Below are 12,781 nucleotides of genomic sequence, written 5' to 3'. Positions count from 1 at the left end.
AAACAAACACAAGATAAGCCTTTGCTTATAGCCCACACGGCTCCCTCTGTCACTTTATCTGTCGTCATCTCTTTTCTTCTCGCTCGCACATGCTGACTCAACAAACATATATAACAAAGTGAAAGAAGATGTTCCCCCCTCCCCCCCCCTCACTTCCTTCAAACTTTCAAAAGTTAAGGTGATGTATGTGTCACTTTGGACTTCCTCTTTTAGCCATGCAGAATGACCTGACCTCATTTGCCAGAATTCGACATCACGTTTGAGCTGACGATGCGGCGAGAGTGTGACACGATCTTCTTCAGCTTCTTTCGCTGATCAGAGGTCTCGCCAAATGACTGCTTTGGAGTTTTAACACTCTTTGGCTGGATTTGCAATGCAGGTTGAACGTTTTGTTCTACTTTAGCGACAGTATATCACTTAAATGTTCTCGCCGGCCTAATGACATTTAAATGGATTCAATCCAAGTCTACTCTCATCAGTTCATTTATTCTAATTGACCTCGGAAAGCACAAAATGTCCCAGTTTGATCCTTTATGCTAAGTATGCCAATGCATGCATTTGTCATCAAGAGGCCTAGAAACCAAATGAGCTGCACACGAGTTGTTCCGTGATGGAGGACACAAGTGCAACCCCCTGTACGTAGACGCCATAATGCCTCTCACATACTTCTGGGAAGGCTTTATTGACAGGGGAGGAAGGCAGCGGCGGCGTAGGCGGGTTGTAAACATTTCACATTGGACAAGAGATCTGGTGGGACTGTGCAGCCTGCGTGTGTGCCTACCGCGGACTTGTATGTGTGAACAACAACATGTGTGGGACATTTGTGGGCGTGCGTGTGTGTAACATTCCTATCCATCAAAGTCACCAACTACAACGCCCTCTGCTTCAGGGGTAAAATGAAGCGTGTCCTACACGGTCGCCCCATCGTCGCTCTTCCTGTGACGTTTCCTCCTGATTTACTCTGACAGATTGACTGATTGAAGAACTGAAGGACTGAGTGAGGGTGGAACCGACACACCTCGCCTGCTCCATTCCCGATGTGAGCATACCGGGTCATACGTGTCACGTGTGCTAACCTTGGACATCAGTGTGGACAAAGCACCCATGTTTAAAAAAAACGTCCATCTCATCTGAGGTTCCGCTCGTCCCGCCTCTCGACTCACAGCACAGATGAGCGATGACACATCTCGAGCCCGGCGGCGACTTGTCTAAGGAGTGCGGAGAATGTGCCAAAGCGAACGTGCCGTGCCGCGGAATTGGGGGGAGGACAAAAAAAGAACGTGTCACTTCAGACTGGGACGTAGTCACAGTTTACAGTAAGTGTGAGGTCGAACACCATTTATGTGAGTCACGACAACGACACGAAGCGGAAAAAAAAAATTGGTCGCGATCTAACAAGAACAGTGGAACACAATGACTACAGAGTGCTTCCAATTCCAAAAAGCTCCCATTGGAAATAATAAAAGTAATTTGTTCCAGCCTCCAACTGTCACCATCACAAAAGTGCTCCACAAGTATTAATTGAATCATTCTATCGTAAAACTAAAACAATGTAAAACTGCTTTTCACTTTATTACTCTGCTGTCATTCACTAACAATACCACGAATGAAAAATATATATGATAGTCTGAACGGCACCAAACGGAAAAGGCGAGTCAAAACATTTCACAATTCTCAACAACTATGCATGTGACCGTTATTTAAGATGAATACCATGAAGAACATTCTGTCTGTTTTGGTCCTATGTTGCAATCCATTCATGCCTTTGAGTCACAGCATTCCAACGTGGCAGCTATTGTCGAGTCAACAGTTAGCGCGCTTTCAATGTATCGTGTTCTGACATGTAATATGGACGCAGCTGTAATTGGAATGACTCAATTAACGTTATGTGCTGGTTCAGTCAAAGGTCACCTTGCAAAAATCTAGGTGGTGTCTCTTTCACACTTCAACCGATATTTTGATTAGTCATTCATTCAAGTGTTCCAGGAAAGACAACTTTTTTTTTATTCTTTCATGTATTCTGTACCAAAGTCAGATCAAAGCAAAAGAAAAGAATTGTGAGCACGGCTTGCGTGTAGTAACACCGAAGCGTCATCGACTGTGAGGATACAATGTTCTGTCGTGGCTCAGCCTATCACGTTTGTAACAAGAAGTTTTGACACTGCTACTACATATTTTGCAAACCATTTGTCTTGTCACTTGTGTGTCACCCTGCGTGGATGAATCATTGTGGAAGTACTCACATTCTGTATTTGAGTAGAAGTACAGATACGTTTGTGAAGAAAATGAGAATAAAAGATTGGCAAAAGTAGAAGTACTGGCTTAACAGTTTTACTTAAAATAGTAGAGATGAAATGTACTTAAATAAAAAGTAACTGTGATTTTTTAAAATTCTATACAATGTATTTTTTGTTTAAAAAAAAACAATATATATATATACAGTGATCCCTCGCGACTTTGTGTTTCGTTTATCGCGACTTCACTACATCGCAGATTTTTTTTCCCAAATTAAAAAACAATTTAAAAGTCAAAATAAAACTTCGAAATTGAGGAAACATGTGTCTAACCTTTAGGACAATGTAGTATTGCTTCAAATTCTCATTTACATTCCTTTAAAAGTCCGTTTTTGTGTGTTAGCATCTTTCCGCTAACTCGTTAGCCTGCCCAGTACATCCTGTTGGTGACCGTACTTTGCGGATTTCACTTATCGTGGGTGGTTTTTGGAACCAATTATCCGCGATAAACGAGGGATTACTGTATATATATACATTTGTTTTTAATATATACTATATATACATATATATATGTACCCGGTGACTTCCCACCACTGTCATCAAGGCCCAAAAAAATCTTAACGCGTCGCCCGAACACCCCCGCAAACTCAATAATCGTCGACTCCTGCTGGAACTTGTGCTAAATAAGCTAATGAAATCCACCCACCGGGACGCAATGAAAACCTTTATAGAGGCCGGGTTGTACAATTTGACAGCCAGCGGCGGCGGCGGTGCCCGAGGACGTTGCGGTCACGCAGAGGTTAGGTGTCGGCGTGGAGTGCATGAAAGAGAACAAAGCGTACACAAAAGAGAAGGGGAGAAAGTGAGCCGAGAGTGGGCAGGGAGTGTGGGAGGCTGGGTAGGTGGATTTTGGCAATGCGCAATGGACGTCTTGCACATTAGTTGTGGCGAAACAAAGAGCACGGACATTCAGTCGGGTGGTGATGGTGCTCTTTGAGGTCGGACTGTGTTGAAGTGTGTATGAGGCAGCGGGGGGGAGGCACACGCCAAGTACACACACACACAGAAGAATCACAGAAGTGGTGGAAAGTAACTACAGTTAATACAAATACTTTATGTACTGAAGGGGACTTTTTAGCTTGATGCTAACAAACAATATAAAATGATTAAGGTTAATGGTAAGGCACTACTAAACATGTAAATGTACTTTTTCAGTTGCTAGCCTTTGCTAATTTTGTTTTGCTTGTGTAGGACTTGATGATTCTATTGTGTATATATGAGTTGTAGGACAAAGTTGACATTTTTTACCGTTACTTATGCAAAGGAGACGAATCAGGACTTTTACCAAACTATTATTTTAGAAAGTATCTGCACTTCTACTTTTGCCACCTTTGCACATAGAGGAAATTGTGTGGTTGTGTGTGTGTGTGCTGTGTACAGTAAATGATGATGAATACTAGATCCAGGCATTTCCTTTGTTGGTGCAGGCAAAATTAAGAATTGCCAAATCGCCCCAGTTCCTCCTCCTCCTCCTACGCAGTTGAAAACACACACTTACTCAACACACACACATGCGATCCTTGCCCACTAATCCTCCTCCATCGGGGTATCCGAAGCTGCAGGCTAATTCCATCTTGGCCGGCTCTCCTCGTTTCTTTTATAACTCTCCCGTCACTTTTTGCCTAATGAGTTTTTTTTTCTCTCTTGAAATTCCGACCCCCACTATTTTTCCGCAGCGACCCCCGCGGCCCCTCTTCAGAAGGTCAACTGAGAGTTTCCACGTCAGCCTACCCCCCTTACCCTCGCCTGGGAGGAGTGTGGGGGGGGGCGCCCTTCTCTCAATTCCCAAAATAGCCCCAATTGGCGATGTCATCCATTCTTTGCCCCCGCTGAAGTGCTTGAACGAGAGGTCGGTGTACTCTCAGCCAAGCGTGGATGTTTATGGAAAAACGATAGCAAGAACGGCCAAAGCACGCCGGCACTTCCGAGAAAGGTTTATAGTGTAAACAGAATGCCAAGCGATGAGGCACAGTGAAATATTTACTACGTATGAGCGGAATAGCGTGCAGCTAAAGTGAGTCACCAGAGTTCTTCTGCTGGCATGTCACTCACGTTCAAAGTCGACTCTTCAGCAATTCATCCATGTGCCTGTCCTCACGAGGGTCGTGAGTAATAACATATGTGAGTGATGTTCTGTGGTGAACCCTAACATGGGGGAAGTTCGAGCTACTTCTTTTTTTTTTTTTTTTTAGACCAGAAATAAAACTGTGTATTATTTCTAACCACAGTTTTACTGTTAATTCCAAAGATAGAGGAGGAAAAATCTTGTACATTAATAATAAACTTTAATGTTTAAAAAAAAACAATGTGCTTACCTGATGATAGATACAAAACACTCAGTGACCACAAAAAACTGTTTACTTAGAATACTACCTTCAAAATGTTTACAAATAATCTTATCCAAAGACATTATTTTGTGATCACATGAACATAGCAGCCCACGCCTGGTAAACTTCCATTCGAAAACAGGGATTGTCTTATGATGCATCCAAGACACCTCAAGACAAACCTCAAAGCATTCCAATTATATGTCAACAACAACAACACAGCTGACTGCCATAAGCCAAATTCCAAAACAAATGATGTTTCTTTTCAGCGTTATTAGTGGTGAACTTTGATTGAAAGAAAAAAAAATATCTCAAATGATATGTGTGTACCGATACTTCAGTTGTTTGCCAAGTATGTATTGACCATGGACTCTCTGGCCCATTGACCTTTCCTCGAGCACCGCCGTGACATTCACTGTGACCCCAAATATTGCGCTCGTTAGCAAATGTTAGCATGCAGAAAATCTGAGCGCGATATACGCACACTACTTTTTTTTTTTTAATCATTCAATATCTTGACCTTACATAGTTAGCACATATAAGGGGCGCCTCTATATCAGAGTCTCTGACCTTTTCAGTGTCACACATTGGCTTTCTATTTGGAGTAATGGAACAATCCCACCTCTCAAGGCTCCCGGCGCATAATCTGTCAGTAGTGGCATTCAAAAGATGTCTGGCCTACTCTGAACCCAAGCACCACACGCAAAATGTCATTAATAACACAGACGGCATTGTTTGACGTTACAAAACTGTTGCGCTGCAAAGGAGGGGCAACATCAGGGGTAAAGTTGAATATGGGGTGCCTCGAACCCTCCCGGGCAAAAAACAACTTCAAACCGTTAATATTTTGTGTAACACTCCATTCGGAATAAATCATAACAACATGACAGCCGTGGCTAATGACAGATTGTTTACTAGCTTAGCATTGCTAGCGCTGGTGTTTTGTATAAGATGGGTGTGCGTGCTTGGTCAATTAACAATCGCGCTTGTGCATGTTCGCGAGGGGCACGGCTTGGGGTTAGAAATTTGAAGTTGGGAAAGGGCGGGTGTTACACAACCCATCTTTGGAATTTGGTTCTTTGAAGAAGGTGCGGCAGACACAGGAATCCCCCAGTAGACGGAAATGTCAATGTTTACGCCCTCATTCCCGAGGATCAAACTAATAGTCATCTTAAATTGAAGTGAAAATCCCCGACGTCAAACACAATCTGTTCTTTAATGATGGTTGACTTGGAAGTTGTTCTCATGTCAAGATCAATTCTTCAAGACAGAGCCGAAACTGGTCACCAGTCAGACACAGTCTAATTGATATAATAACTGATATAATATAATATTTCCAATTTCCTACTCACTCTATTGTTTATTTTGCTTTCATGTTACATTTTCCCAGGTTGTTTTGTTTGACGTAAACAAATTGCTCCACTGTGGAAGTTCCTGTGTAGGCTAGCAGCATGGCGGAAAAATGCGAGCTTGGATCGAGGGTGACCTTTCATAGATAGCTTTGCCCGGCGCTGAGGGATTATCTGGACTGTTGAAGGTCAAAGGGGAGCACATTAGCACCTGCCACCTAAAGGGAAGTATGCATAAATAATGGCTACTCATTGAGGTTTGAAAGTTACAAAGACTATCTGGTGTATTGAGATAGCGGCAGTAAACCAATGACACAAGTAGCTTGTATAGCAAATTCTGAAAACAAAATTTCAAGAAGCGTAAAAATAATCCACATTTGATTGTGCCATCGTATTTCTTGAAAAATTAAAAAACAAAAAAACTCAAACGGTCCTGGAATGGTTTCCCACGCTGATATGGGAGTGGTCATTCTTTTCTTTTCTTTTCTTTTCTTTTCTTTTCTTTTCTTTTTCAATAAATTTAGAATGACCGTCATTTATATGCCGATTTTCCCGATTCTCGGGCTGGCCCGGTTTGTATGCTGCATGAATAGTGGGGGTTCACTGCATTGCTATTTCAGTTATCATGGGAACTACTGTTTCTACATCCAAACAATGGTAATTATACAACTAATTATAGAACAGCTTTGATTGTGACTGACAAGATAAATGAGAAAATGTACCACAACAACCTGCAGGGACGGGTGCTAAGCCTGTGCAATAAGTGCAACAAGAATGCCACACTCAGATTCTACCGCCTTGTTTGGAGCGCCCCGTGCCAGGATTAGCGCCGTTCGGCATCGGATTGCCAGCTGTGAGCTCAGGTGGCCTCATGAAGGCTCTGACTGTGACGTCAAGGCCGGGCGCTGACGCACAGGTGGAGCATTTGGTGAGCATCGGGTGTGAAAAACCCTGACTTGGAACGAACCTGTTCGCCAGCCTCGGCTAAATATAATGGGAGATGCGCAGCGCCGCTCAACGACAAGAATCGGTATGCATGTGCCTGCGCCTGCGTGTGTGTTTGGCCTTCTGTTACTGTAAACCACGACACTCCTATCTGAAACCTCAAACTGCTGGCACAATACACACACACACACACACACACACACACACATGACACAAGTTGGGTCCCGCCCTGCTGGTGAACTCCTCAGAGGCCAAAAAGCATGTGACACCTCCGCTTGGAATGCCAAACAAGTGCAATCTTATTTGTCAGCAGCTACAGGGGAAGACACATATTACACATTTTTCACACACACACATTTTCACACAAACTTATGTCAAGGCGACACAACACTGACACGCGTGATGAAATACAAGGACCCTGTTCTTACACGACTACTCACACTTTAAATTGAGATTCTACTGATGTTGACACAAGATGATGGCGATGAGAAAAGTTATTGTCATCACTGTCCATGATTCGTCAAATGTTCATCGACTGGTACCGTGTGAAATCACTCGAATCGTCGCACGTTATGATTATTATTGTAGCCGCGAATTAGCAATCAATTGTGGTCAGCAATTAGCATTTAATTCGTACCTACGTACTTATATTGTGACCACAAATTAGTATTTCCCAAACTCGAATTGTTATATACTTGCGTATATAGCTACTTGCAGAGAGGTGGCAGAACAACGAGGTGCGATGAGGGTGTGAACGAAGTTCAACGAGACAATATGCCGGGAACGGCAACAGCTTTTGTTTGTCATGAGAATAAAAAATGTATGTAAAACGGATGGCACTGTGGACGTGGGCGACAGCATCTGTGATTTTGAAGCGTGGCTACCTGTGTCTGAAAAAAAAAAAAAAAAAGTGTACAGCACCCCCCCACCCCAATGCCCACACTTTTGCTATTTGTAGCATCGCTACCTGTCTGTGTGGAGGCAAGCGTCTGAATGCGCGGATGGACGGGTGGGTGGGTTGTTTGTGTTACGAGAGGGGGGTTGCAGGAATGGAGGGGGGATGGAGGGATGGCACACGAGAGGGCAGAGTGGTGGGAGGCTGGTGTCACGGCCTGCCTCCCACCGCCAGGCTGCACGCAAGGAGCTGACAGCTGACGGAGCGAGTCTGCAACAAAGTCTCCAACAAAAGGTCGCAACTCCAATCAGACTGCTCTCCGGACGCCTCTCATCCTCTTGTACCTACTGCAGGGGCCTCGATTTGCACCTTTCTACGCACTTATCTGTGCTTGACCATATTTATTGAGTAAAAAAAGATTTTTTTTGGTGTGTGTGTAGGTGTCTGCCCATAGAAAGTCATGGAAACAGACATGATCCATTCCAACTGTTTAAATTAACATGAACTTTCTTGGCAGTCATTAAAATGTGAAACGTTAAACACTGGATGATTCTTTAAAGCCCCCAAAACATTTCAAATTTATTTCAAAATGGCAGACAAAGACTTTTTTTTGGCTCGTGAAAAACACGCGAACCAAATTTCATGTTTGCAAAGAAACAAAATTATCTGCCTGCCGCATTTCCGATTGAGCGGGCTTAAATAAAAGCCCCCGTTTGAAATACTTTATCTGTTGAGAAATCTTCCCTTCCTGTTCTATTTCAAACTTTTGTAATCACCCCCAATTAGAGCGTCTGATTCTTTTGTGAATAGCAGCGGACAGACAAACACTTCTCCTGTTCTGTCTGCCGCATGAATGATCACTAACACGAGGAGTGAAATGTCAATAGCGAGGCATGTAAAATGCATCTCATGATGCATCAGGACTAAAAAAAAAAAAAAAAAAGTCTTATGAAAGACTTGTAAGATTAACTGACTGGAGTCATACAGTCTAATGAAGTTGACCATGTGATCATGACTTCCTATCTGGAAATCATCACGATGCACCACACATTATAGAATGTTCTTTTTTTTTATTGGGGGGGGGGGGGGGGGGGGGGGGGGGGAAGTATGCTGAGAGGAAAAATGTGACATTTGTGGCCTTGAGACTAGCTGATGTCATCCACTCGAGTCTCTGAAGTTCATTTTCAGTGGGGGGGGAGTGTTCCCTCTAACTAAGCAGAAAATAAAGTGTGTAATGTATACTTGAAATGTAAGTTTGTTTTATGTTAAGTACAGTACAGGCTGTCAAGTTCTTACAGCAAAGGGGAGAGGCAACGGAGAGTGTCTTAAAAGTAGTGATGGGAAAATGAAGCATCAACTGGTTCAATGAAGCAAATTTGAAGCTTCATTTGCCCTCACTACTTAAAAGTCAATTTTCCATAATGCCCCTTTAAAGTCACACTTTTCAGTTTTTTTAACCAAACTGCTTCATAAACTCATCTTCTGCAATTAAAGTGCATGAAATAGTTGCTTGTGATGCAAGTGTTTCATCCAGCCTGTCTGAAGTGTTACTCATCCATTAGCGGACCGGTCCACGAGCTGTCAAGAGCTAGTTATTTTTTATTTCTGATCTGAGACATCGGCCCGCAGGTCCACGCTGTGATTTAAAATTATATTGCCCTTATGCATTCACAAGCGAGAAGCCGAACCATCACATTAGGCCTTTGAGAGTGGATGTTAATATAATTTAAAAAAAAAAAATGAAAGTGCTTTCTTTGCACACCTGAATCTAGCATGTGAATAAATGAACTGGAGCTTCAAGTTGGTTATGAAAGAGAAGGTCCCAGTGTATCACAGTAATGGACCAGGGGGGTCATCTCTCATAACAAACAGATGTGTTATCTCATCTCAAAGTGGTGCTTCATTTCCTTGAAGGGATGTTTAAAAGGTCAGTTAAATAATGATCAGATGATACGGAATGCTACAACGCTTGCTTTCTTCCCATTTGGCTGATATCTGCTGCCACCAAGAGGCCGCACAGTGACTGGTTTCGAAGCTGTGGAGGGTGAAGTGGACAAAAACAAAAGCAAGCAGCCAAAGGTCCACAGATAATTCCAAATAAATTTATTTTGTTTTTCATCCACTGTACAAAGCAAGCATGGAATCCACAGGACAGCTGGAAATGCCTAAAGTGTGTTCCACCAAACAGAAGAGCTAAGATGACCTGGAAGTGCAAGGGGGAAAAAAAATGTCTTAAGCTGTGACAAACTGGCTGTCAATCTTTTTTTTTTTTCCTATACAAATGAACTGGTGTTTGCGCCGTACCACGGGGGAGGTCTACTCCAACGCCTTGACAATGGCCTCGTTGGCGTCTACGCTGATCTGAACCTCCGCCCTCGTGACCTCGCTGGATGTACCGGCCAGTTCAGCCTGGGCCTTTTCCAGGTTGGCCTTGGCAGCCTGTGGGAAGAGCAAGAGCGGTGAGACGACAGACATGTACAGATTGCAAAACAATTAATCTTTCATTTTCAAATTTGCATTAATGAGAGCTCCATTGTGCAACGAACTAAAGTTACTAAACGGTCACACCTACACTCGCCTGAGGAGTTTCTGCCATGATCACAGCCAGTGGAAACATATTTTGACACAATACTGCCACCTACAGGGCGTCAAGACTAAGTGCAACAAAGTATGCTATGACAAACTGCTTTGTTGAAATTTAAAAACATTTCTAATCAATTGTACAGTGTGTGTTGAACTTTCATCAACAAAGACCTTTAAAATAGTTCGACGAGGAAGTGACATTTCACCCAAATTTGGAATATACAGTACACGAGGACAACAAATGCATAAGACCAGGATGGTTAGTTTTATATATTAGGAATTTTCTTTTTTTTACAGGTATATGCATGGATTCACATCATGAAGGAAAGAATACCAACCTGTTATAAAAAAGCAAATCTTGGCAACAGTCCCACTGGTAAAAAGGCGACTGATGACGGAAGTCAGCCGGAGAAAAATCTCAACTGCCGCGTTTGTTCGGAAAGCTCCATTTGTCACAGCGGCGATTAGAAAGTAGAAATGCCAAACATGGCTGGAAGTTAAAGGTCTCCCAGTGGGGATTTGACACATCTGCTATAATTCAACACTGAGTGACCTTTCCCTCCTTATTAGCGGCGTGGCTTTGTGTGAGCATTGTTGCCGCGCGCTTGAAGAAAGGGGTGAGGGTTAAATTAAAAAGACAAAAAACTCATTTTGTCCTATGGAGTGAAGTTGACAGTGGCATTGCTCAAGGTCAAAACTGGGTCGGCGTTGAGAGCGCGGCGGTGCATTAACAAGCCTGACATTTAAAAGGTCAAGTGCAACTGCGAGGACGGCCGGACGGGTCGTCACCACCGATCAAAACGGGAGGTAATTAAAACTCGTCCTCGGGTTCAAAGAATGCTTTCTGCTGTCAAAGAGCACGTCCCTGCTGCGAGACGCACCGGAGTAAAGGCCTGTAATTACTCTATCGACCTCTCAACATCATAAATGAGGAAACCCTCATCTTTCAAATGTCATTAAAACAAACCACATGTGTAATAAATAAATACAATTTGACTCGTTTGTACTCATTGTTCCAAGAAAGAATTATCCAGAAAGACTGTTCAGCTGATCAAATTGAAATTACAAATAGTTGTGGTCACAATCTGTGTTTTTTACTCACAGCCACATCAAGCTGGTCCAGCGGTACGGCCTCCTCAGCTAGCAACTGCACTGAAGAATCGGCGTTGACAGTTATGGACCCACTGCTCACTATGTGACATTCCGGGGGGAATAAATTAATGAGACAAAATCTAGAAGCATTATAGAACATCCAGGTGAGTTAGCTGTTGCCCCCCTTACCAAAGTATTTAGCAGACGAGCCATCGTCATTGAACACCGTGACAACGCCAGGCCGGAGCACCTGCAAGGTGGGCACGTGGGCGGGGAGGATACCAAACGCGCCGGTGAGTGTGGGCACGTCCACTTGCTTCACACTGGCCTCTTTGAAGAACACCTGCAAGTACAGTATAAATATTTGGAAAGTTATTGTTTATGTTGGAGATGCTTGCCAATTGTCAGTTTTGACTTTTTTAGTGCAGAATATGACATGATACAAGTGGTTGGTGTCATCATCTGATTAGCTGTAGAATAGCTGCTCATCGTAAAGTAGAGTAATCAATACAAATGCTGTCGTTTTGGGGTGACAGAATGTTGACAGAAGATGCAAGGTTAAAGAACTGTCATGAAAATAACGGAGTCGGAGGTCATTTAACATATCAAGTTAACGCAATATTTAAAACAAACATGTGCGGTAGTAGGTATGACATTCACACAAAATTAATTCGTGAGCTAACGTAGCATTGTTACATTGCAGGTCAACAACAAATGAATGGCAAAGAGCTTTAGGCTACTAGCTTTCTAAGGCTAACCAATTGCCGCAAAGTGTGCATCAATAACCGACAGAATCCGAACAAAGACAAAGCATTAAAGTGTAGGGAACCAAAACCAATAAACATACACAGTCGCACGATTTTTAATAAAGTCTGACAATCTATTTTAAGCGGATATTGATCAAGCTGTTCAGCTAGCTTAGGCCTGGCTAGCATCCCTAACGCCGCGGCTACCTTAGTCGGAGAGGCGAAAGTGAAGGACATCTGCGGGGCACCGGTGGCTGCCTCGGCATAGCAGCGCGCTTGCCTAAGCATGGGGAGAGAACGGCGGAGAAATCTTGCTGCCATCATGTTGGGAAATTCCGACTTGTTTCAAGAACTACTGATTGACAGAGACTCCCAAATCCCCTTGCTTGAAGGCAGTTGGTGTGCGCTTGGTGGACAAGGACGTTGGGAAGCTACCCACAAGGCTTTGCGGTGGTGCAACTCTGCTGGGTAATGTAGTCTTTCGGGCGGACAGACTGAGGCGCGCGGCCAAAGTGACAATGAGAGAATTTGCCATGAGATGGCGCTATAA

The 12,781-nt window shown here is 43.3% G+C and overlaps 1 protein-coding gene across 1 annotated transcript; it reads right to left on the bottom strand.

Moving 5' to 3' along the window:
- Positions 1-9,892: 9,892 nt before the first annotated feature.
- atp5f1d (ATP synthase F1 subunit delta) lies at positions 9,893-12,679 on the bottom strand. Its single transcript, XM_037250235.1, has 5 exons — positions 12,439-12,679; positions 11,675-11,828; positions 11,496-11,584; positions 10,115-10,249; positions 9,893-10,013 (listed from the first exon to the last, which is right to left on the bottom strand). Exons 1-4 carry the CDS (start codon positions 12,553-12,555, stop codon positions 10,127-10,129), a joined length of 483 nt encoding a protein of 160 aa, XP_037106130.1. The 5' UTR covers positions 12,556-12,679; the 3' UTR covers positions 9,893-10,013; positions 10,115-10,126.
- Positions 12,680-12,781: the final 102 nt, after the last annotated feature.

The sequence above is a fragment of the Syngnathus acus genome, chromosome 4 (assembly GCF_901709675.1).
Source record: "Syngnathus acus chromosome 4, fSynAcu1.2, whole genome shotgun sequence".
Taxonomy (NCBI): Eukaryota; Metazoa; Chordata; class Actinopteri; order Syngnathiformes; family Syngnathidae; genus Syngnathus; species Syngnathus acus.
The sequence above is the reverse complement of the archived record's forward strand: the minus strand, read 5'-3'. Positions and strand labels throughout refer to the sequence as shown.

What these genes read in the sequence shown, in the direction of transcription:
- atp5f1d (XM_037250235.1), bottom strand. Translation starts at nt 12,555, where the DNA reads ATGATGGCAGCAAGATTTCTCCGCCGTTCTCTCCCCATGCTTAGGCAA. An exon ending in CTCGTCTGCTAAATACTTTG is followed by an intron (nt 11,585 to 11,674) that starts GTAAGGGGGGCA and finishes AATGTCACATAG; the next exon opens with TGAGCAGTGGGTCCATAACT. An exon ending in TGGACCAGCTTGATGTGGCT is followed by an intron (nt 10,250 to 11,495) that starts GTGAGTAAAAAA and finishes CTCTTCCCACAG; the next exon opens with GCTGCCAAGGCCAACCTGGA.